Raw genomic sequence first — 23,704 nt, 5'->3', positions numbered from 1 at the left:
GAAGGTCTGAGCGTGTTGGGTAGGGCTCTGGCTGCTTCTGCAGGAGGGCTGTTCCCTGGCAGACCCCAGGCTGCACACTGGCCCCCAGCGTGGGACGGGGGGCACCACAAAAAAAGAAAAAGACACACTTGACCTCACATTCTCATTGTTTGGTGATGAAGCCAAATAGAGCAGCTGTGCTAAAAGTTGGCCTGGAGGTTTCCAGCAACATAAATTGGCGGACAAGAAAAATTCTTCCTGTTTCTGTTTTTAATGAAGTCTTTGACTTGACTTTTTCCAAGACTCCCAATCGTAGTCAATTAAATGATCAAACAGCTGTTATTGATAGCTGAATCTGATTCAGATTCCATGACGGCCAACTTAAGAGCTTCCGGAACTCATAGGGCATCCGTCTTACTGTTTGCTGAAGAACCTCTTAGCCAACAGTGGGAGAAATTGGGTTCCTCCCCATTGGGTTTTCCTATAGTATTTCACCATCACACTTTGATTCTTCCCTTCCTTTCCCTCTCCTTGTTTCTTTTGAAGAAAACAACTATACCGACAGTTTCTTACGTTTCCAAGTAAAATTCTTCTTTTTTGTTTGGACAGTTTTTGCAGGGTGCCCAACTTTGTGACATCATCACCAAGCCGGGAGGCTCTGGGATGTGCATTCTCTTCTGCCAGCAAGTAGATGTTTACCCTTTGTGATTCCCCTGCTGATTTCGAGGGATTTACCCACTCTCCAACTCCCATGACACTCTACCTTTTGTTTTAAATACTTCTCTGCCAACACTGAGTAAGGCCGTCAGGGAATTTCTGCTCCCCTTTTCCTAATTTCTTTTTTTAAGCTTATTTATTTTGAGAGAAACAGAGACAGCATGGGTAGGGGAGGGGCAGAGAGAGGGGGAGAGAGAGAGAGAGAGAGAGAGAGAGAGAGAGAGAGAGAGAGAGAATCCCAAACAGGCTCTGCACTGCCAGCACAGAGCCTAACGCGGGGCTTGAACCCACAAAACTGCAAGACCATGACCTGAGTCGAAACCAAGAGTGGGGCGCTCAAGTGACTTGAGCCACCCTGGCCCCTCCTTCTCCTAATTTCTTAAAAAATATTTCCCTGTCTTATCTAGACTTTTCCCATTTCTAATCCTGTCTTCAATGGACTTCACTTGGATAAACACAGATACCAAGTCCTATAAAAATAACTACAAAACTAAATGGCAAGGAACAATGGTTGATACATTTGGGTACAAGTCGAAATATTTCACTTAACGTTTTTTAAAGTAGGTTTTTCCCTTTTGATACTCTTCTTTGAAAAGAGGTAAGAGTTTGCTGCACATGTGATACATAGTTTTTTACATTGAAAGACCTGATACTGACATTTGCCTGTTTGAAAATGACAGTCCAAAAAAAATACATTGCTCTTGTAACAACTTTGTCAATCTTTTCTTGTCTGACATTTGAGATCATAGAAATTTATGGGTTTTGTTTTTGTCTTTGTTTTAATTCTGCCACTTACAGTATCGGGCTATTTATGAATATTAGGTTACCCTTCATGATGGTGCTGTTATGGAATTGTTATGGAATTGCAAGCTGGAGAATGACTTTCTGAAAAGTGTTATTTAACGTGGTTACCCTCACCATTTAAGGAGTTCTTAAAATGCCTGCAGAATGTTGCATACATTTTAAAAGATGTATCTGGTTATCTCTTGCATTTGGAAATATAGGTTTCATTTGATAGTATTTGTAAATCATACATATTTTCCCCTTTTTAAAGGATTAAAAGTTGCAGTGTGGAAGTATGCCTGAGAGGTAGGTGTTTCTCTCAGTGTTTCATTGAAGGAATGATGCATCTTAGTGCCTAGCTTGAAAACAGTAGTTCTCAACCTTGGCCGAACATTAGAATCACCTAGGAGCTTTTGAAAATTTTCATTCCCAGCCTCTTATCCTAAACCAATTTGCATCAGCATCTCTGGGGCTAGGCTCCAGGCCCTAGTATTTTTTAAAGCTACCCAGGTGATTTCAATGTGCAGCCAAGGTTGAAAACCACTGCTCTAGAATAAAGTTAGAAATAACATCTTCTCAGATTTAACTGCACATGATTTTGGAGGCTGAGAAATTTGATTCCTAACTAAGGCTGAGTGGGATATTTTGCCACCAATATCAGATGAAGAAGAATTTATTTAGGATTTACATAAGCTGTGAAAATATGCTAATTTGGTTAAGTGTAGTTTATTATTTTGAATTCAGAATCCATTTAAACTGTTTCTTTTCTGTAATGAAATTTCTTTCAGTACTTTGTGAATCTCCTGGTTTTAGGAACAAAAGACACTAGGCTTTAACTTTTCCTAATTATTATATCTTCAAACTCTTTTCTGTGCTCTGTGTTTTTTTATTTTTGTTTTTAAAAGATTTTATTTTTTAAGTAACCTCTGCACCCAACGTGGGACTTGAACTTACAACCCTGAGATCAGGAGTTGCACACTCTGCCCACAGAGCCAGGCGGGTGCCCCAATGCCAGGTGTTTTGAACCCTTTGCATAAGTATATGTTAGGCTCCTTATCACAAAAGGGCTTGAGGCGGTGTACCAGGATGCATGAAATATGACAGGGTGGTATGAATTAAACACGGGGTGAAGTACTTAGGAAAACTCCTGTGGGAGACAACGTAGAGTCAGGAATAAAGCTACAGACTCGTGGCCCAGTGACCTATACACACATTACAGACTCTTAGAGCTGGCAGGACACACGGAGCACGTTCTGTGATTGATGTTTCTGTAGGGCAGGGTAGGCGCTGCTGCCAGCGTCTGTCTCCGTTTCTTTGAGGTTGAGTCAGGAATTTGGGACACTTGAGGTAAGTGATCAGTATGGGGTTGCTCATCTGCAGAGAAGGAACCGAGACATTGAGAGGCTGTCTTTTAACGCTTGTGTTATGTGCTAGGCATCCTGCGAGGAGTGCTGTAGGTCTCGTTTCACTTATTTCACAAAAATCCTATGTAGACGGCATTAATAATCTCCTTTTATGACAGGACACTGAGGTTCAAGGACATGGGGTAACCTGCTGGGGTAATCGGGCTGCTCAGTGGCTTAGCCAAGCTTCCAAGCCAGCCCTGTCTTAGGAGTTTAGCTCTTCCTCAGTGGCTCCCAACCCTGTGAACCACAGTTCTTGCTTGTCCTCAGTATGGTTTATAGGAGAAGGTTTTTTTCTTCCTTCCTCCCTTCCTTCCTTCCCTCCTTCCTCCCTTCCCTCCTTCCTCCCCTTCCTCCCTCCCTCCTTTCTTTCTTTCTTTCTTTCTTTCTTTCTTTCTTTCTTTCTTTCTTTCTTTCTTTCGTGATGGTGGTGGTGGTGGTAGGAGGAACAAAGGCCATAGAGCACTATTACAAAAGCCCTCATAAACACTTAAATATACTTTCTTTCCGTTTTTTTCAGGTTTTGGTTTTTTGGTAGTTTTTTCTTTTTTTTTCCTCCCAAGCAATCCTATTTCCGGGATATTCTATGGTAGGATATTCTGTGTGTTTTGTGTCCCCCACCAAACCTGGACTATCCCACGTGAGAGGCCTATATCGTGCCCCGGTTGGGCAAATGTGGCCAGGCTGGCCCCGCAGCTGCACGTGCGTGTCCCTCATAGGTCTGTCGTCCGCCCACCCAGCTCCCAGCAGAGGGCTGCTGCTGTGGCTGCCGCTTCAGTGCTGGCAGATGGGGAGGCCTTTTTCTTGCTATCCCATTTTAGGCCTGTTTTCCCACTCTTGTGAAATTTCATTTGTGGTGTGTTTCAGATGAAGCTGCATGAGCAGCTCTTTGGTCCACAGGGCAGATTAAATACCAGGCTGTGGCTTGCTTTGGCACCTGATGGCATGTCTGTCTTATTTCACTAGACTCTTCCAAAGGAGTCACTGTGTTACAGTCCTCGACTGCAGTTTTGGCACATGTGTTGTCCAGATTTCAGAGTTGTGTAAGTTCTTCAGATCTTGACCTCGTGTTTTTTTCTCCCTGTGAATTGTTTACTAGTCTCCCCTATTTCTAGCTTTGTTTCCTACCCCTTTCTTCAGGTCAGACTCAGCTAGGCGGTGCCTCTGGGCTTGCTCCCCTCCTCAGGCTCTAACCCCATCACCTTCACTGTGGCCCTTGGTGCTCCTTCCTTTCACCTGTCCCCATACCCAAGTGCCTCTGTTTGCTTTCCACCACTTAGTCACTTAGAGTCTGGTTTCTGGACTTAACCAGTTTACTTGGAAGCCTGATAGAAATGCAGAATTTCAGGCCCCACCCCAGACCAACTGAATCAGAATCTGCATTTTCACTTGGTCCCCAGGTGATCTGTGTACACTTTCAAGTTTGAGAAGCATTTTTCCAAATCATGCATCTATGGATTGTATCCTAGTGAAGGGAATAGAGTTTTAGAACCCGCTCATTTTGTAGGGAGAATTGGATAAACCTTTTTTATTTTATTACTTAGAGAGTGAGCATGAGTGGGTCTGGGGGGCGATGGGGAGGTAGGCAGAGAGGGAGAGAGAGAGAATCTTAAGCAGGCTGCATTCTCAGTACAGAGCCCGATGCAGGGCCTGATCCCAAGATCCTGGGATCATGACCTAAACTGAAATCAAGAGCTGGAGCTCAACTGACTGAGCCACCCAAGTGCCCTAAAAACTTTTTTTTTTTTTAAATCATACCCACTTAATCCTCTTTGGGCAATACTTTTGTCACTTTTAGAAATAGAGAGAAATGAGTATGTTTGGGAATAAAGGGCTTTGCCTATCCTGTGAGTGAAGTTAGGACAATGGGAAAAGCTTGGATAATTTATCTGGTAGACTGTTCCCAGGGAAGGATTCAAAGAGCAGCTGCCATCACTGTTCTGAAAAGAAATGGAGAGAGTAGTTCTATGGAAAGAACATTTGATTCAAGAAATATTTATATTTTCAACATATAAAATATAAAAAGTATATACAGTTGTCTTAATTGATTCAGGCTGCTGTAAGAAAAATCCCACAGATTTGGTGGCTTACAAACAACAGTAATTTACTTCTCACAGTTCTGGAGGCTGGAGGTCCAAGGTCAAGGTGCTGGGATGGTCGAGTGGGAGCCTTCTTCCAGGTCACAGACTTCTCACTGCTTCCTGTGGCAGAAGGGGCAGGCTAGCTCTTTGGGGTCTCTTATACTGGCACAAATCTCATTCATGAGGGTTCCATCCGCAAGACCCGGTCACCTCTCAAAGACCCCCTTTCCTGAGGCCATCAGCTTATGAATTCAGGGGGTGGGCACAAACATTCAGACCATAGCAAAAATACAAATATATAAATATAAAATTTTGCATCTCTCTAGAAGGCAACTAAATACAAGGCTTACGTATAAACTGAAATAATGTTGGATAGGCAGGTAGAACACCTCATTTGTTCTTCTGTGAGTGTATTTCTGCACTGCTTGTGGAAATACTTATCATGGAGGCTCAGTGATAGCACAGGTCATACGCTGAGGCTAAGTGACTGTTGTTTCTCCCTAAGGCAGGTTTTCCCATGTCTTTAAGTATTAGAGGCTCTGCTACATGGAATGGCTTGTGTAGGAAATTGCATGATGTAGGAGTGGGGGTATGGAACCCTAGCGAAGCAGTGAAGAGGAACTGTGAGGCTGCAAGGAAGGATGTGAGGTTATGAGTGGTCAGACTGATGGTAAGTCTGCTCTGAGGTTTTCTGTCTTTGCCTCCATCTGCCTTCGTGTTGGTCCAGGGGTGTATTACTAGGGGCAGTATCTATGTCCCTCTCCCTGCCTCTTTCTTTTAAATCCTCAGGACCTTTATATTTTATTATTATTATTTTTTTTATTTTAGAGAGAGAGAAAGAGCAGGAGAGGGACAGAGGCAGAGAGAGAGAGAATCCCAAACAGGTTCCATGCTCATTGCAGAGCCTGACTCAGGACTTGATCCTATGACCCTAGGATTATGACCTGAGCTGAAAAGCAGAGTCACATGCTGAACCGACTGAACCACCCAGGTGCCCCCAAATCTTCAGGACCTTTAAATGTCCATCTGGTACCTCTAAGACCCAAAATTTTGAAGGACTAGAACTTGGTAAGTTATATCCACAGGTTAAAGAGTTTTTCTCTCTCTCCCTCCCTCTGTACATCTCCCCCTGTTCCCTTTTCTCCCTCTCCCCCCTACTTTCTCTCCCTCCCTGCCTCCCTCCCTTTCTCTTTCACACATACATACACACACATACACACGCATATACCCATGCATGTATGCATGCCCCCACCCCTAACACAAATAGTTTGCTCACTGCAGTGTTGGAGAACCTGATACTCTGGGTAGGAAGTGATACTGCCCATCTAAATGGAAAGTGCAAGAAAACGGGGTTTTCCAGAGTTTGGCCCAGTATTGCTTCAGTGCAGAAGAATTTCCTTTCATATGGGCATTGGTTGTTTATTGTTCATTTAGATTAATGATTTAAAAGTTTGGAGTTAGAAAGCTAGATAAGCATTCATTTGCATTAAATGTGAAATGATGAGAATGTGGAGCACCCACACTTTCAAGAAACATCATTCTCCTTTCTGTGAGCAGCAGGGGGGGGCATCTGTGTGTATACCGGACCCTACCTGATGCTGCACGCCTTCCAAGTGAGCCGTCCGTCCCCACAGTGAACAGGTGCTAGTGACTTAAGGTAGGAATGGCCTGTGCAGTGTTGCATTTCTCCTTCAGCGGCATCTCGTGATATCAAAACCCAACACCAGAAACAGATGGAAACTGGACCTCAGGTTTCAGATCTTGTTCAAAGGACAGGAGTAGCTGAATTGAAAAGTGTCAGATTTAGAAAACCTGTAATTAGTTAAATGGATGAAGGAAATGAGCAATGGAAAGTGTTGTTATATAATGAAAATGGAAAAATTAGTGATTTTTTTCTATGTTTATCCTTGGTAAAAAGCACTTATATAAACATATAAACTAAGGTATATATGTGTGTTACATGTCATAGTGTTTTGGTCCAGTATTCTGAGAAATAGGGTCTTGGCACTTTGAGGATTAAGTAGTACTGGATGTGCAAGGATTGCATCCCCATTTGGAATCTTTCGGCTGGGTGATTTAAAATTAATTCAGAGTTAACTAGATGCTCATTACTATTGAAAATATTTATACGATGCATAAATGCACTTTTCTTTCATCATAAATACATCATAGCATGTATAAGGTTTCTTTGATGACTTACGTTATTTTTTGTGGCTTTTGGACGGCACCTTGAGAGGGAGTTACACTAGTCTGATACCCTTGATTGAGGGTTAACTGAAGTTTTATTTTATTTTGTTTTTTTCTAGTGTTTTTTTTTTCTTTCTTCTTTTTTCATTTTAATGTAATTTATTGTCCAGTTGTCTAACGCACAGTGTGTAAAGTGTGCTCTTGGTTTTGGGTGTACATTCCCATGATTCATCGCTTACATACAACACCCAGTGCTCATCCCAACAAGTGCCCTTCTCAATGCCCATCACCCATTTTCCCCTCTCCCACCCCGCCCCACCATCAACCCTCTGTTTATTCTCTGTATTTAAGAGTCTTCTATGATTTGCCTCTCTGTAACTATTTTTTCCCCTTCTCTTCCCCCTTTGTCTTCTGTTAAGTTTCTCAAGTTCCACATATGAGTGAAAACATATGATATCTGTCTTTCCCCGACTGACTTATATCACTCAGCATAATACCCTCTAGTTCCATCCACATTGCTGCAAGTGGCAGGATTTCATTCTTTCTCATTGCCAAGTAGTATTCCATTGTATATATAAACCACATCTTTATTCATTGATCAGTTGATGGACATTTAGGCTCTTTCCTTAATTTGGTTATTATTGAAAGCGCTGCTATAAACATTGGGGTACAGGTACCCCTATGAATCAGCACTCCTGTATCCTTTGGATAAATTCTTAGTAGTGCTATTGCTGGGTTGTAGAGTACTTCTATTTTTAATTTTTTGAGGAACCTCCATGCTGTTTTCCAGAGCGGCTGCACCAGTTTGCATTCCCACCAACAGTGCAAGAGGGTTCCTGTTTCTCCACATCCTTGCCAGCATCTGTTGTTTCCTGAGTCGTTAATTTTAGCCACTCTGACTGGTGCGAGCTGGTATCTCAGTGTGGTTTTGATTTGTATTTCTCTCATGATGAGTGATGTTGAGCATCTTTTCATGTGTTGGTTAGCCATCTGGGTGTCTTCTTGGGAAAAGTGTCTATTCATGTCTTCTGTCCATTTCTTCACTGGATTATTTGTTTTTTGGGTGTTGAGTTAGGTAAGTTCTTTATAGATTTTGGATACTAACCCTTTATCTGATATGTCATTTGCAAATATCTTTTCCCATTCTGTTGGTTACCTTTTAGTTTTGTTGATTGTTTCTTTTGCAGTACAGAAGCTTTTTATCTTGATGAGGTCCCAATAGTTCCATTTTTGATTTTATTTCCCTTGCCTTTGGAGACTGAAGCTTTATAGGAGTTATCTGGCAATAACTTAAGACAATACACCAAAACCAATGGGAACTTAAGTATTGCAGGAAAATGTGGTTTATTGAAGTTGCCTATTTGATTTCAAAACTTTATTGTTTTGTGTCTCTATATGAAACTTATTTTCCTCTATAGTAGTAGTGTTTCCTAAATTGTGACCCACAAAGCATTATTTAACTGCATTGTTCATGTGGATTCAACTAAAACAGCTTATCTACTGCAGGAATTCTCAGAGTCTTTGACAGTAATAATGTTCCCTATAACCCTTTTAGAGTGAGATGTAGGATCTGATGTTTCTTGAGCTTATTCCACTAGCCTGCCCACCCCTTTTTTTTCTTGATAAACTATCTACCATGAAATAGAATTTGAGAAATTACGTTCTAGCATCTTAATGGGTATTTGCTTATTTACCATCACAGCAGTCCTGAGAAGCAGAAACAGTTTTGGATGAGGGAGGATCTAAGACCCGCCAGAATTGAGGCTTGGCAGTAGGACCCAGGTCCCCTAATGACTCACTCAGCCTTTTCTTTCTCTATCGCAGCCTTCCTTGCAGGCAGGAGGCACTCAGTCCTGTGTGATGGGGCTCTCTGCTACTGAGTAGGGAGTGATCTGGGTGATATGCTCCCTGAGGTTTCTGTGTCCTGGGACCGGTCCACAGGGCTCTGTGGTCTCCTAAAGAGGCCTTTCTGAATTCCAGCAAGTTGATAATTGGATGAATGACTTAGTTCTCATGCAGCTTCTTTGAACTAATGGTTTAAGCAGCCCCCCACGTATGTTTTTAAGTAGGAAAAGTGCCTAGGTGTGCTCAGTTGTGTTTTACTTCCCGATTTTTACCCCGTGAGACTATGTCACGTTTTGTTCTTTTTATAGAAAGAAATTCAAGCCATGAGTCAGTGCAGCCATCCCAACGTAGTGACCTATTACACCTCTTTTGTGGTAAAAGATGAACTTTGGCTGGTCATGAAATTACTAAGTGGAGGTAAGTGGGTTTTGTTATTGTTTGCTTGTGTGTGTGTGTGTGTGTGTGTGTGTGTGTGTGTGTGTTCTTTTGTCTTTTGTGCAAGCCGTAACATTGCATACAACTTTACATTTGGTCCCCTTACTCTTGTATTTAAAGTTTTGCTTGGTTTATTATTTACCTAGAGAATAAAGCCCAGATTTCTTCACGTTGGTATTGAAAAGCTTTCATAATATGGCTAAACTTCCTAGAATACCCGTGTCCTCTTCTGCCCAGCCTTCTTGGTGTAGGTGAGGCTCTCTAAATACCTCTGCACCCCGATGTCTCCCCTGTGCTGCTCCTCAGCCCTAGATGTCTGTCCTTCCTTCTCCACATGCCAAAGTCCTAAGAGGTCACGTCCTCTCTGCAACACAAAAGTTAACCAGTCCTTCCTGTTTAAACTCTGTTTTTAATATTATTCAAGTCCTTAACACATTGTAATATAGTGAATTACCTCAGTGCCGTTCATTAAAAGTTCTGTGATGATGGAAATGTTCTATAACTGTGCTCTCCAGTTTCTACTAGGTACATGTGGCTCTTAAATACTTGACATGTGGCTGGTGTTACTGAATTTCTGGAGGAACTGGATTTCTATTCATTTTTAACTAGCTTATATTTAAATAACCACAGATGGCTAGTGGCTATGATATTGGACAGTACAGATTTAGATTAGATTGTGGACTTGATGAGGAGAGCATGGTCTAATGGACTTCTCCCTTATTGAACCTGACACCCAGTGGGTACTCAGTAAATCTTGTTTCAGTTGAAATGGAGAGAAACTCTGTGCATGCTAAATTATTTGCTTGCAGTGTTGATCGGAAGTGGCACTATTTCCATCCTGTGTTTGCATTTGAAGAGGCAAAGTAACTTTCACTCTGGCCTCAGGTCAATGAAGTTATAAAAGTCATTGACAATTTAACTTATAAGGCACTTTTACATTGCCGTATTTTTTCTTTTAATCTCTTAGCATCACTAGTTGATAGAGAATGATAATGGTAGCCATTAACTTTATTGAACACTTACTCTGTGGCTAGATTCTGCTCAAGGCAATTTACTTACCTTATTTCATTTAATCTGGACAGCATCTTTGAATGGCAAGTGTCACTGTCCCTGCTCTTCAGAAAGTTCCCCAAAACTTAAGAGAGTCGGGCAGCTTGCCCAAGGTCACATACACAGTAGCTGTGAGCACCGGAATTTGTGGCAGTAGGACCTGTTGACTTAAAAGCTGTGCTACACCACAGGAATTATCACCTTCATTTTACAGACATGAAAATTTAAGCTTAGAAAGCCCCAGTGATTTTCTTTGTAACACCCAGCATTCCCACATGTATCACTCTGTATATCTTTTCCAGACATGAAGTATCGTTTAGGAGCAGAGGAAGACATTTTGCACTGCCTGGATGAAGCCAGAACCAGTATAGCTGAATTTATATTGTAGAGCCCGTTTTAACCTGTAGACCTGGTTCCAGTGAAGGCAGAATTGTGGGAGGCATCTTCATTTTTGTTGTTGTTGTTGTAAAGAAACTCTCTTGGATCAAGCAGAGGCCCAGAGCTGACAGGACAAATATGCTGTGATTGCTTTGGGTCCACTTGCGCGGGTCTCAGTGGGGAGCCTGGGAGAGCTGAGTTAGGTTCTGTTCCCAGTCTTGTCAATCCTATTAGTCATTGTTTCCTTGAGTGCCTACTTCGGGTTTTAATTAAACATGAAAAGAAAGAAATGAAAGAAGAAAGAAAAAGGCAGCCTGCTGGAGCCAGACTGCAGGGTTTGAGTGTGGGCATTGCTCCTTGTCTCTGCCGAGGCTGGTGCTTTGTCAGTAAGACGACCCTTCACCCAATCTCTTGTTGCAGGGATCGAGGTTCTGGTGACCTGGGACCCTAGGCAGCCCCAGAAACACTGCTCAAACTGAGAATTTTACTTCCTATCTTTATTTTGATCCCAATTAACCTTTGATTAGCTTAACAATGTCCCGTATCCCGTTGCCTGAAGACTGGATAGAAAATTTCATTGTCTTTTTAAAAGAATCCAACTTAGTGTGCCTGGGCTTTAGGTAAGAAGAACGAGTTTTAAACAGGTTTCCACAGGTCAGAGAAACCTGGGCCGATGTGGACTATTGCTCATTTTTCTTTTAGCAAGCCAGAAATGCATACATACGTGCCTTACCTGGTATATACTTATAATATGAAAATGAAGCAGTTGTGGAAGTATTGTTTTCAAAACTACTAAAGAATTTAAGATTCAATGAATAAATAGATGTTTTGTTTCTCTGAGGGGGAAATATGTATTTGTTTTCTTTTATAATATTTTATCATATGAAATCTCTTAATGAGGGGCAGGCAGCTAGTCTGGTGTGGTAATACCTGATGTGGAAACTCAGTACTCCCAGTTAATCATAGAGCGCCTAGAGCCAGATTCAGGTCCTGAGGTAAGCCATTTGTTAACTCTTCAGAAATGTTGAACCCCCAGGTAATTAGGGCTTTTAAAATGACCGGGAGGTTTGGAATATCAATTAGTATGTGTTGAAACATGAACTCAGAATGCCAGGGATCCTAATCTGTTCGTGGTAACAAAGTACCGTGTATTTATTTCATTATAAAAGTCAGTACATTATGAATCAAGTAAACAAAAATAAAGATTGCCCAGAGTCACAGAAAGGAATATTCTGGTTATCAGCAGGGGTCTGGAGGCAATATACTTTTTTTTTTTCTCCCCTCCTACCTGTGTCCTAGATGTTCAGGGAGACTGTGCTTCTGGCTCTCAGTTCATTGCGGTCTGTTCCCCTGGCCACCGCCTCCTCTTTTTTTTCAGTTCGGACATCTTGAATCCCCTTTTGAGTCTGTAACCAACTGTGCATGTGTGGGAGAAAGGACTAACCCTGGAGTGACCGTGAACAGTTTTTTGCATCCTGACCCAGAGTTATTCTTATGCTGAAAGTGCTCTTGCAAACTTGGATCTTGTGTTTCTGGTCACGTGCTGCCATGCAATTGTTTGTGTGCCTTGGGAGCAATTGCGTCAAATAAACAAACGTATTTTGACATTTCCATTCAATTTTCTAAATAGTGGAGCCCAAGCTAGAAAGGTAATGAAGGTGTTTGTGCTTACGCAGATGTTTCGATTCTTCTGTCTCTCCACCTAGGTTCCATGTTGGATATCATAAAGTACATTGTTAACCGAGGGGAACACAAGAATGGAGTTCTGGAAGAGGCAATAATAGCAACAATTCTTAAAGAGGTTTTGGAAGGCTTAGACTATCTACACAGAAATGGTCAGATTCACAGGTATGACTTCTGCAGAGATGTTTAAATTCAGCCATTTGTATATTCAGCTCTGGTTTGTAAAGACTGTTAAGGAAAACATATTGCTGTTAGGTATCAACATTATTTCTGAGCTAGGCCAAATAGTTGTGAAAAAAGTACTTAAAGAAACGAGAATAAATTAAAAAATTATTTTCAGTGTTTATTTTTGAGAGAGACAGAGCATGAGTGGGGGAGGCGCAGAGAGAGAAAGAGAGAGAGGGAGACATAGAATCTGAAGCAGGCTCCAGGCTCTGAGCTCTCAGCACAGAGTCCCGACGCAGGGCTCGACCCCATGAACTGGGGGATCATGACCTGAGCCAAAATCGGTGGTTAACCGACTGAGCCCCTCAGGTGCCCCGAGAGAATAAATTTTGATGAAATATATTAGTATCCTTAGCATTGCTTTATCCATTTTCACTGAAATAAAAGCAGAATATAAAAAAGTACCTAGTGAACTCACTAAAAAAAATTAACAATATTACTCTTGAAGTATGCTTAATTGAACAGGATAGCATCTCTAACTATCTAATACAGGCAAAACTGTTCCAAATGTTGTAATATGTTCATTATTTTTGGCATGGTGGTGTGAGGAAAGGGGGGGGGGTAGCTAATTTCATCTTCTTTTGTGACATAAAATGCTAATTCTTTAAATAGCCAAACAGCCTAGAATAGGAGTGTTTGATGTTTCAAAAGAGTTAGTATTACTTGGGCCCCTAGGAATAGCTGTGAGTAAATAACCATTTATTAGTAATGCTGGTATTGTAATTCCCCTACCTTGCGCTATATGTGGGCCATATATTTAAGGATATCTGCCATGTCTTTTGGTAATTAGAAAAAAACATGACCTTAGGTTTCAAACTTGTAAGTTGTTATTTTTCTTTTTAAGTGTTAAGACTTCTATATAATGAAGAAATATATTATAGAATGTTATAATTGGGATTTATAATCAGTATCTCTCCAGGGGAGAGGCTGATCCAATCCATTGTTTAAGAGGCTGCTGGGATTAATTTGGAATTGTTCCACAGACAAATTTAAGTGGAAGTAGAACAGCTTTACATAGAATTATCAGCTTTAATTCTTGAGAAAAGATAGTATGGTGAGTTAATGGGCGATCTCCAACTCTACAACATAAAGAATGTACTCACTCGTGATTTAATTAAATTTGGATAATGATTTCACATAAAATATTTGTTACTAAAATCCTAACCACCCCCCAGGAGCAAACTATAAAATCGCCATTTCTCCCTGTAGCTTTTTAAATCTGTGATATAATTTTAATATTTATAAAATGATAATTACTTTAAACAGCTACTTTATATGATTGTTTTTAAATCTCTGAGTGAATTGATGCAATATAATGTCTATATTCCATAATTCATTCTTCATTTTTTTCTAATAGGGATTTGAAAGCTGGTAATATTCTTCTGGGTGAGGATGGTTCCGTACAAATAGCAGGTAACGCTGATAAAAATAAAAATTCTTCTGACAGAAGTGTTCCAGTTTCGAGGAATGTAGAATCATTCCAAATAAATAAATAATGAATGAATGAATGAACAAATGAATGCATGTGATCTATATTAAGCATGTATCTGGGCTGCCCTGTTAGAGAACATTTGGGTCTGAGGCAGAACATGTTTTCCTGTTGTTTTGGTTAAGTTGTTGTTAAATCATCCTGTAAATAATGTTATTTTAGAACATAGCCTTTTGATAGAGGCAATTCTGCTTTCAATTTCATTTTTGCTAAATTTCAGGTTGAATAAAGGTGGTATTTATCTAACTGCAAGAAAAGCAGTTTTGAGAGTTTTTTTGATGAGTTTGAAAGTTTAGAACCTTGTACCCTTCGATTAATTTAAACGCTTCTATTTCTGAAGCGGTGCTGAAAGCACGGTGAACTCTCAAAGTCTGTGGGTTATTGTGGTCTTCAGTGTGACCCTGCATGGCCGTCCGTGACAGTAGGCACGCAGGTGCAGTACACGTCGGTAGAGTGCGTACACTAGACCAGTGCCCTCCGTGTGCAGACCTTATCATTCTGTTATTGCACCAGAGTAACCCGAAAGGTCTGGGGTAAAGTGTCTCCATGTCTGTATTGACTCGTGTCTCCCTCCCATCCATGAAGGCCTGTCTCCTCAGTCCTCTCAGCCATCACTGCTTTTTGCATTTGTGGCTGGACAGCCCTTACCTGTACCGAACTGTCCCTGTCATCATTGCAGGGTATTCAGCCCAGCCCTCTGGCTTGCAGGCATTGAATGTTATTAGCAACACGTCCCAGCGACACGCTTGGTGAGAATCACTGATGTAGCTTCTGCTGTTGAGTGCTGAAGTTTGCCCCAAATATTTAATCAGTCCAGCCTGCTGCTTTTTGAGTTGGAGTGGAAGAAGCCTCTTTTCTAGTATTTAGGGTTAGGCTCTTTCTACATCAAGTTATTAGAGCAGAGTTGATCACAGTCCTTGGTTCTAGTCTAGTTTCTAGACAAATGCGAGGATCTGGGGTATTATTAGAAACAGGAGAGCTCAGCAGAAAACAAACACACCCCCAACACAAAGGATAAGCCTTGAGTCATCTCTTTGATTCATTGTTTGTCCCTCTCTAGGTGCCAGAGAACCTGTCAGGTGATGCCTGACTTGTGTGACAAGCACAGTGCTGACCTTGGGCTCTGTATTTAGTTGGGTATATTCACGGGGGCTTTTATTTATTTTCTTTTAAAGGAGAGAATAGAGGTTTTGAAAATACAAAAGGGAAATGGAGAATTTGTTTCAAATCAAATGTTTCTTCCCTGAAGAACTAATACTGCAAGTGTTAGCTTTTATTAGTCCTCTCTTTGAAAAGATAAGTTTAGTCAAATATTATTAGTCGTTGGCTTAAGACCACTGTGTAGGCACTCTGTATATCAGTTAAACACAAAGGCCTTGGAATCAAAACAGGCCTTCGTTTAGTACCCACTGTGCAGTGTGGGGCAGGCTGTTGGCATCGCTGAGCCTCAGTTTCCTCATCTGTGAGATGGTGATGATAATGCCAATCGTTCAAGGAGACACAGATATCCTTTGCAGGTGTAAAGGATATTTTTGAGTTTATTTTGAGATAGCACGAGCAGGGGAGGGACAGAGAGACAGGGAGAGACAGAGAATTCCAAGCAGCTCTGCACTATTAGCACAGAGCCCGACGTTGTACTTGAACTCACAAACTGTGAGGTCACGACCTGACCCACAACCGAGAGTTGGACGCTTAACTGACTGAGCCACCTAGGCACCCTGTACCTATTGAAACTTAAGCTTCAGGGCCCTGTGAGTGCAGTGTGTTTCTGGGAGTTGCAGAGTGTTCTAGGTGGAGATGGAGTGTTTTAGTTGGAGAGGTGTTCTAGACCATCGGGGTATTCTTATGTAGGCATTTTTTGTTCAGTTGTCTGAAACTATTCCAGAAGAAATGACCTTAATCTTTAGGACACCAGTGAATTGGTATGAATTTTTACTTTGAAAGAAATAGACACACTTACACCTAATTTCATATTTTTAATTTTGTGTTGTTTATCTTAAAGAGGGTCTTCCCAGTTGTGTAAGCTTCACATCCCATGAAACTTGGATCTACTCCTGCTGATAACAGTTGTTGCAGTAGTTAAATAAATGTGAGAAATGCATAGTACAACCAAGAAAATAGGGCAGTAGACAGGAGTACACATTATAAGCTTATTTATTAGAGCACTGTTTGTGATTGCAATAGATTAGAAACAACTTAGGTGTCCCGATTAAATATGCTACATGGTAGATCTACATTATGGGACCCCCACAAGCTGCAATGGAGAATGTATACATTGACGTGAAAAAAAGTGTCGCCAGGCTACATAGTTAAGTGAATACAGCAAGGTGAAATAGAATGCATATACTGTGTCACCTTTTGTGAGGGAAATGGGGAGAAATACCTCTATATCTTTGTACAAAGAAACGGAAGGATAATGGGGAGGGGGACTTGTATAGTGCATACCTTTTATAACATTTTGAATTCTGAACTGTGTGAACAAGTATGACCTGGTAAAACCAATGAAAGGAAATGACTTCATAAACTGTCAATAAGTGAAAGTCATTTTTTAAGCCTTTTATTATAAAAATTTTCATACGTAGCCTAAAGTAGAGAAGAGTAGGAAGAACCTCGTGTACCCACCATGATCAGTTTCAGGCCATTCTTGATTCATGTCTCTTCCCCCTTCCTACTTTGGTGGCCTTTATTATTAACACCAAATTCTGTTCTTGAGCCATCTAAGTTAGTGCCTTATAAGTACACATCTTGTCCTCACTCTAGAGAGAGGCTCCTACCCCACAGGCCAGAGGCATTTAGGAAAAAACAAAACAAAAACAAAGCAAAACAAAACAAAAAACTTCAACGAAACAAGTGACAACAGAAAACATCTGTTCAGGCGGTCTCAGCCCAGGGTACTCAAGGGTACAAGGTCTGGGATGAACTGGCATGGTTGAAATTCCCGGGTCACCTTGTGACCTTGGTCAAGCTACACACCTTCTTTAAGATTCTGTTTCCTTAAAAGAGGGATACAAATATAACCCCCCTCGCCTTTTTTTGTGTGTGTGAAATCAAATGAGGCTCCTCACACGCAGAGATCTTAGCAGTGGCTGGCACACGAGAGGCACACAGCAGCTGCCGTCGTACTTCTGCTCTTCTTCATGTCCCTGCCACTCCTGCTGTTCCTGGGACCAGCAGGCTTGCGCCCATCTCCCTGGCACCGCCTGGAGATCACATGTACCTCAAATTAGTCTTGCAAGGGGTTCAGCTCTTAGGGGCTTTTATGAGTTATAAAAAGCTAATGCTTATTAATAATGGAACTTGGAAGTTAACTTGTCATTAATCTTGCTCTAAGCTGATAAGGAAGTACAACTAATTTTCTCTCTTTGGTGATGAAACGATCATTTCTTACTGAGAGGGTCAGAATAGCAGTGAACGGCCTTTGAAATGCGAAAGGAGGTCAGCCCTTGCCTTATTCTGCCACTTGGCACTGTGCCAATCACTTCCTCTATTCTTGTCAGATTGGTGACCTGAGCTCTTTCTCCGGGCCTTCTGTAGCATATTGGCCTTTTCTTTTTCTCACTTGGGATCCCCTGAAGTAAGGTTTCCTGACTTTTTCTCTCCCTCTTGGGCCTTGGGTTTTTCCCCCCCGCTGTGGGTGGTAGTGCTGAGTGTGACCCTGTAGGCACTTGCCCTGTGGGGGCTGCTGGGTTCAGAAGGTCACATGCAGAAAGCCACCACTACCTGGGTAGTTGTAGGATTAAATGAGCCCGCGCATAAACTGCTTGGAACAGTGCCTGGCAAGCATAGCGAAGACATTGTGTACAGCCTTTCTGGACTCCCCTTGGTATCCCTTTTGTGTGCGTGACTTCATGCTTGTGTCAGACCAACTGAGAAATCGCCATCTCCTGGATGTATTATAATCGTGTGCAGACAGGCATTTAAATTGTGCAGTTTCTACATCTCTGGGGCTGTGGCTTTCTGGAATTCGTATTTTCATTTTTTCCACATTCTCTAACCTGAGCACAACATTGAATTCAATTCCTATAGTACTTTAATTTTTTTCTGGTTTTAACTATAAAATAAGGTTATTGCTTTAAGAAAAACACTTGTAATGTTTCCTTGGAACAGGCAGGGTGCTGCTGCCTGTCCCTGTTTTCTAGGAGTTTGGCTTTCTTGGCCAGGCAGTTGGTTTCTGGGACCAGGAGTCTTTGGGATCTTTGCTGGCATCATTATCCAGTGGGTGGTGAAGGGGGTGTGGGTGGGAGAGTGGAAAGCAGAGACACAGCAGTGGAAGAGGTAGACTCTCTCTTTTTGTTGCTACCTATTATATTTGGATATTTGGGGAGATAGTACATTGCTTTTATTTAGGCTGTTTGTGTCCTTTCCCTTATATCTTTATGTTCTTTAAGCCCTGTTTTTTGAAATAAAATTTAAGCAAGGGGGATGTTTGCATTTGTTTCTTTGAATGTATTGTTTGTTTACCTTCAGAGTATCATTATGAGCATTGTTTTTTATTTTATTTTATTTATTTATTTATTTATTTATTTATTTTAACATTTATTTATTTTTGAGACAGAGAGAGACAGAGCATGAATGGGGGGAGGACCAGAGAGAGAGGGAGACACAGAATCCGAAGCAGGCTCCAGGCTCTGAGCTGTTAGCACAGAGCCCGATGCGGGGCTCGAACTCACAGACCGTGAGATCATGACCTGAGCTGAAGTCGGACGCTTAACCGACTGAGCCACCCAGGCGCCCCTAGCATTGTTTTTAAAAAAAAGTATTTGTGCTGTTGTAATAGAAAACATTACAATTTTTATTTAAAAAAAAAAAACTCCTTCTACCATATATATATTTCCTTTCTTAGAACTTTTTTTTTTTTTTTCAACATTTATTTATTTTTGGGACAGAGAGAGACAGAGCATGAACGGGGGAGGGGCAGAGAGAGAGGGAGACACAGAATCGGAAACAGGCTCCAGGCTCTGAGCCATCAGCCCAGAGCCCGACGCGGGGCTCGAACTCACGGACTGCAAGATCGTGACCTGGCTGAAGTCGGACGCCCAACCGACTGCGCCACCCAGGCGCCCCTTTCTTAGAACTTTTAATTTGAAAAGGGGACATTAAGGTGCCTGGTTCAGACCATGAGAAACTCTTTTTATACAACCAACAAGTGTGGTGAATAAGGCAAATATGCTTTGTTTTCCATGTAAAAATACAAATTCTCTGGAAATTATTTATGTTTCTGTTGACTGTGGATATAAAATAAGTAACTGATGTGTCTCAAGTACTTCCCGTGTGCCAGGCCAGGTTCTCTGTGCTGAGCGAGCTGTGACTCGTTCCCCACAGGCCTGTAAATGTGCCCATTTTACAGACAAGAAACTAAGGTCGAGAGATGGGAAGCAAGTTTCCCAGGTCACAAGTAGGTTTCAGATGTGGGGAGTCTGGCTCCAGAGCTGTGGTCCCATGTCTGTGGGATTTCCAGGAAGACAGCCCTAAATCTGTGTGTAACTGATCTCAGTGTCATTTTTTTATTTTTTATTTTTTTATTCCTTTTTTTAAATTTTATTTTTTACTTTTAAAAATTTACATCCAAATTAGTCAGCATATAGTGCAACAATGATTTCAGGAGTAGATTCCTTAGTGCCCCTTACCCATTTAGCCCATCCCCCCTCCCACAACCCCTCCAGCAATCCTCTGTTTGTTCTCTAAGAGTCTCTTATGTTTTGTACCCGTCCCTGTTTTTATATTATTTCTGCTTCCCTGCCCTTATGTTCATCTGTTTTGTCTCTTAAAGTCATATGAGTGAAGTCATATGATTTTTGTCTTTCTCTGGCTAATTTCACTTAGTTGCAAATGGCAAGATTTCATTCTTTTTGATTGCAGAGTAATACTCCATTGTATATATAGACCACGTCTTCTTTATCCATTCATCCATCGGTGGACATTTGGGCTCTTTCCATACTTTGGCTATTGTTGATAGTGCTGCTGTAAACATGGGGGTGCATGTGTCTCTTTGAGACAGCACACCTGTATCCCGTGGATAAATGCCTAGTAGGGCAATTGCTGGGTTGTAGGGTAGTTCTGTTTTTAGTTTTTTGAGGAACCTCCATACTGTTTTCCACAGTGGCTACACCAGCTTGCATTCCCAGCTGATCTCAGGTTTAGATGGAAGACCAATAGCGATCACTAGCTCTTATACATCTCTGTGTAACGATTCCATTTCGAAGCCAGGGAATGTATTCTGCACCTTTCCTTTCCTCTCTCTGCTCCTTTAAGTTGAGACACAAGTCTTTGATAAGGTTTTGGGGCATAGGAGAAGCAGTCATTTTGGTGTCGTTTGGTGTCGAATTAAGCGTAGTAGTGACACCAGAGTCTTTTTGAGACTGGAAAACTTCAGGTTTGATGTAATGAATTACAACTTGAGGACTGCCTCCTCATAGTTTAAAAGAAAATGCTTTATTTCTCATATCTTCTGTGCTCAGAGAACCTGAACGTGTGATTTCCTGATCATAAACTTGGATAGATGTGAAGTTTTTGCTACAATATGTGACAAAAGGAGTGGCTATTTGAAAGTCATGCTCTTCCCACGGCCTAGCATTTTATTTTCCAGTCTGATGTTCTGTCATATTGTCAGGAAGAGCTTAGAGCTTTGTCTGGCAAGTGACTAAGCCTGTTTGTCTGGTATTAACGAGACACTGCTCTAAGCAGAAATCCGTACAAAACAGGTCACTTTGGGGTGGTCACTGCAAATATATCTACCCTAGGATTCTTTTAAATACTGGCCACTCTTAATGCACTATTAAAATGTTGATTTCAGAACATTTGATTTCTGAAGAACTTTCTAGAAGCACACTACTGGATTATATTAGGTAGATCTCATGCTCATTTTCTTATTTTTGCCTTTTAACTCTGAGTGTGTGTGTGTGTGTGTGTGTGTGTGTGTGTGTGTGTGTGTATGAATGTGAATTTCCCATCCCTGGTTTTTCATAACAAATTGGTACTGAGCTCAGACAGCCTCATACTCCAGAAGTCTAGAAATCTATCATTACATCAATCTCAGTGTATCTGAGACTGTCCCAGTGAAGCTTATGTATGCCTTAGGTTCTTCACTAAAGGACATTGGTATGACTTTGGGTAATGTCTCTGTTTTTTGGGAGGAAGATTATATATCCTTAGTCAGCCTTTGAGTACATCTTGAACTTTATTCATTCTGGGTCTCAAACAACTATGACTAACGTTTCTGCCAGGAATACATGCAACTAGATTTAACTTGCTTCCAGCACTCCAGTATTATTCTCAAGGAGCCAGAGGAAGATGTGTGTGGTGCTGGAAGTTGTGTGTGTGTGTGTGTGTGTGTGTGGTGGAGTTTTTATTCCCATAGCTGCTAGGCTCTTTTGTTTTCCTTATGTGCTCTTTGGCCCTAGTGAAATGCATTTAGATGGGGAGGTGGAGGAAACAGGTGGAGGGAGTATATCTTTTGTTAAGAGGGGCTGCTGCTTCACGCAAGGTAATATGGGCTCCTTGTGTACAAGGGAGGCAGCCTCTGATTAATATCAGAAAGGTCTGGCATGCCTGGGTGGCTCCATAGGTTAACTGTCTGACTTTGGCTCAGCTCATGATCTCATGGTTTGTGGGTTTAAGCCCTGAGTCGGGCTCTGTGCTGACAGCTCACAGCCGGTAGCCTGCTTCATGTTCTGTGTCTCCTCCTCTTTCTGCCTCTCCCCCTGCTCACGCTCTTTCTCTCTCTCTCGATCAAAAATAAACATTAAAAAAAATTAAAAAACATATCAGAAAGGTCTGAAGGTCCCTGAGGCATCTGAATCAGGAAATGACAGTGTCATTGTATTTTTGGTGCCTTGGCCTAGAGCAGGGCTCTGACACCAGACTGCTGTGGTTTGAATCCTGGCATAACTCCTCCTAGCCCTGTGACCAAGTTATTTAAACACTTGCGCCTTAGTTTCCATATCTGAACAATGGAAAAATACTAGAGGGTTAAAGGAATTAACACACATTCCATTTTAGAATTAGTTAGCTCACATTGCTTCTGTATTGAAATGGGGGTGGGGTCCTTTAATTATTTAGGACATTGTAAGATCACAAGGAGGAGGCTAGGAGGCAAGGCTGTTGTAGGCTCTCCGTCTGACCTGCCGTATCATTTTGCTCTCCCGTTTTCTTTACCCCATTGATATCCCCCCATATCACCAGAGTGGAAAATCCACAGTGCACATCTGACCATGTCATTCCTTTGCATAAAGATTAAAACTGTTGCTGTGGGGATGAAGCCCCAGCTCCCCAACATGGCATGTAAAGGCCCTGCCTGTTTTTCCAATCTCGTCTGCCCGTGCTTTTCTGCTTCCTGCTTTAAGGCAAGTTCTGCGTTAGCCAGCTACAAATGAAATGAATAATATGGTGAAGCAGAGCACGCAAATTAAAAGCATTGGCATAGTCAGAAAATAGAGTCCAAGTACAAATTAAGATCTTTGGAGGGTATCAGAGTGCTTCATAGTGAACCACAATGTATGTTGTGAGTTTCAGGTAGTTTATAATTATGTGAATTATGGTTTAATGAATTATGCCAAAATTTTCATATATTCATTTTTTTGTTTGTTTAAATAAATAGGGACAGCAAATTAATGTGGCTTTCCGAATTTTGGGATCTTGACAAATCAAGCGGTAACATTTGGTGAAACCTCTAGCAGGAAGCAAGAATGCCATTCAATTCTGGAAACCTAGTTTTCCAGTCCATCTGTCTATCATCAATGGGAAATACTTGGGGAGGTTTTAAGCAGCTTCCTACCCTTTAACAGCTGCTAGCTGTTGCTTGAGCAACAATGTAAGGAAGTCTTATGAGGTGAATGCAATGGGGGGAATACCTTTGCTTTGCTCTTGCTGGAATATTTCCCCGGTGTGCCTATTTAGCTGCATGGGGCACAAGGTTGAGCTTCAAGGTTTGAGCATTCTAGGAGGACATGGGGCAGATGGGACTTAGTCTTCCTTCTTCCTTCCCTCCTCCCCCCACCTTCCCTTCTTTCCTTCTTCTCTTCCTTTCTCCCTTTCTGCCTTTACGGGCCTGTAGTGTCATTATTAAATTACATTTTGTATATTACCACAAGCTGCTGAGGTCTGGGAAAAACAAGAGTTGTTAGAATACAAGCAGAGCAGTCCAACTCCGTTCTTCGTATGATCATGTCTTCATTTATTTTTCTGCTTCCCAGAGCCTGCATTTGTTATGGCAAAAAAACGGCCCTTCCCTGGAGAAAAGGCGAACATTAACCGTATGGGTTTTATGTGCCTGAAGTGGTTGGTTGGCAGATGTTTACTGCATATTTGCTGTTGTAGGCATAGCCCTCTGAGTGGATGTGGTGTTTAGCAAGAGAGACCTCGTCTGCTGTCGTAAGTTTACCGTTCAGGTGAAACAGGTATTAAACAGTTAACTATTAAGTTTAATTTCAAAAATTTGTAAGCAGAGGGAA

At 41.5% G+C, this 23,704-nt stretch overlaps 1 protein-coding gene across 6 annotated transcripts in view; it reads left to right on the top strand.

Annotated features, from left to right (window-relative positions):
• The window catches only part of STK39 (serine/threonine kinase 39), a 317,083-nt gene that overhangs the window by 66,443 nt on the left and 226,936 nt on the right, over positions 1-23,704 (top strand). For all 6 annotated transcript variants that reach the window (XR_006220759.1, XM_042994630.1, XM_042994631.1 and 3 more), the window contains exons 3-5: positions 9,304-9,412; positions 12,565-12,706; positions 14,124-14,179. Coding sequence is in view for 5 of the 6 variants with exons in the window: in XM_042994630.1 (XP_042850564.1) it covers positions 9,304-9,412; positions 12,565-12,706; positions 14,124-14,179 (307 nt within the window). In the remaining variant the exon portion in view is untranslated. The remainder of the gene's footprint in view (positions 1-9,303; positions 9,413-12,564; positions 12,707-14,123; positions 14,180-23,704) is intronic.

The sequence above is a fragment of the Panthera tigris genome, chromosome C1, assembly GCF_018350195.1.
Source record: "Panthera tigris isolate Pti1 chromosome C1, P.tigris_Pti1_mat1.1, whole genome shotgun sequence".
Classification (NCBI taxonomy): domain Eukaryota; kingdom Metazoa; phylum Chordata; class Mammalia; order Carnivora; family Felidae; genus Panthera; species Panthera tigris.
The sequence above is the reverse complement of the archived record's forward strand: the minus strand, read 5'-3'. Positions and strand labels throughout refer to the sequence as shown.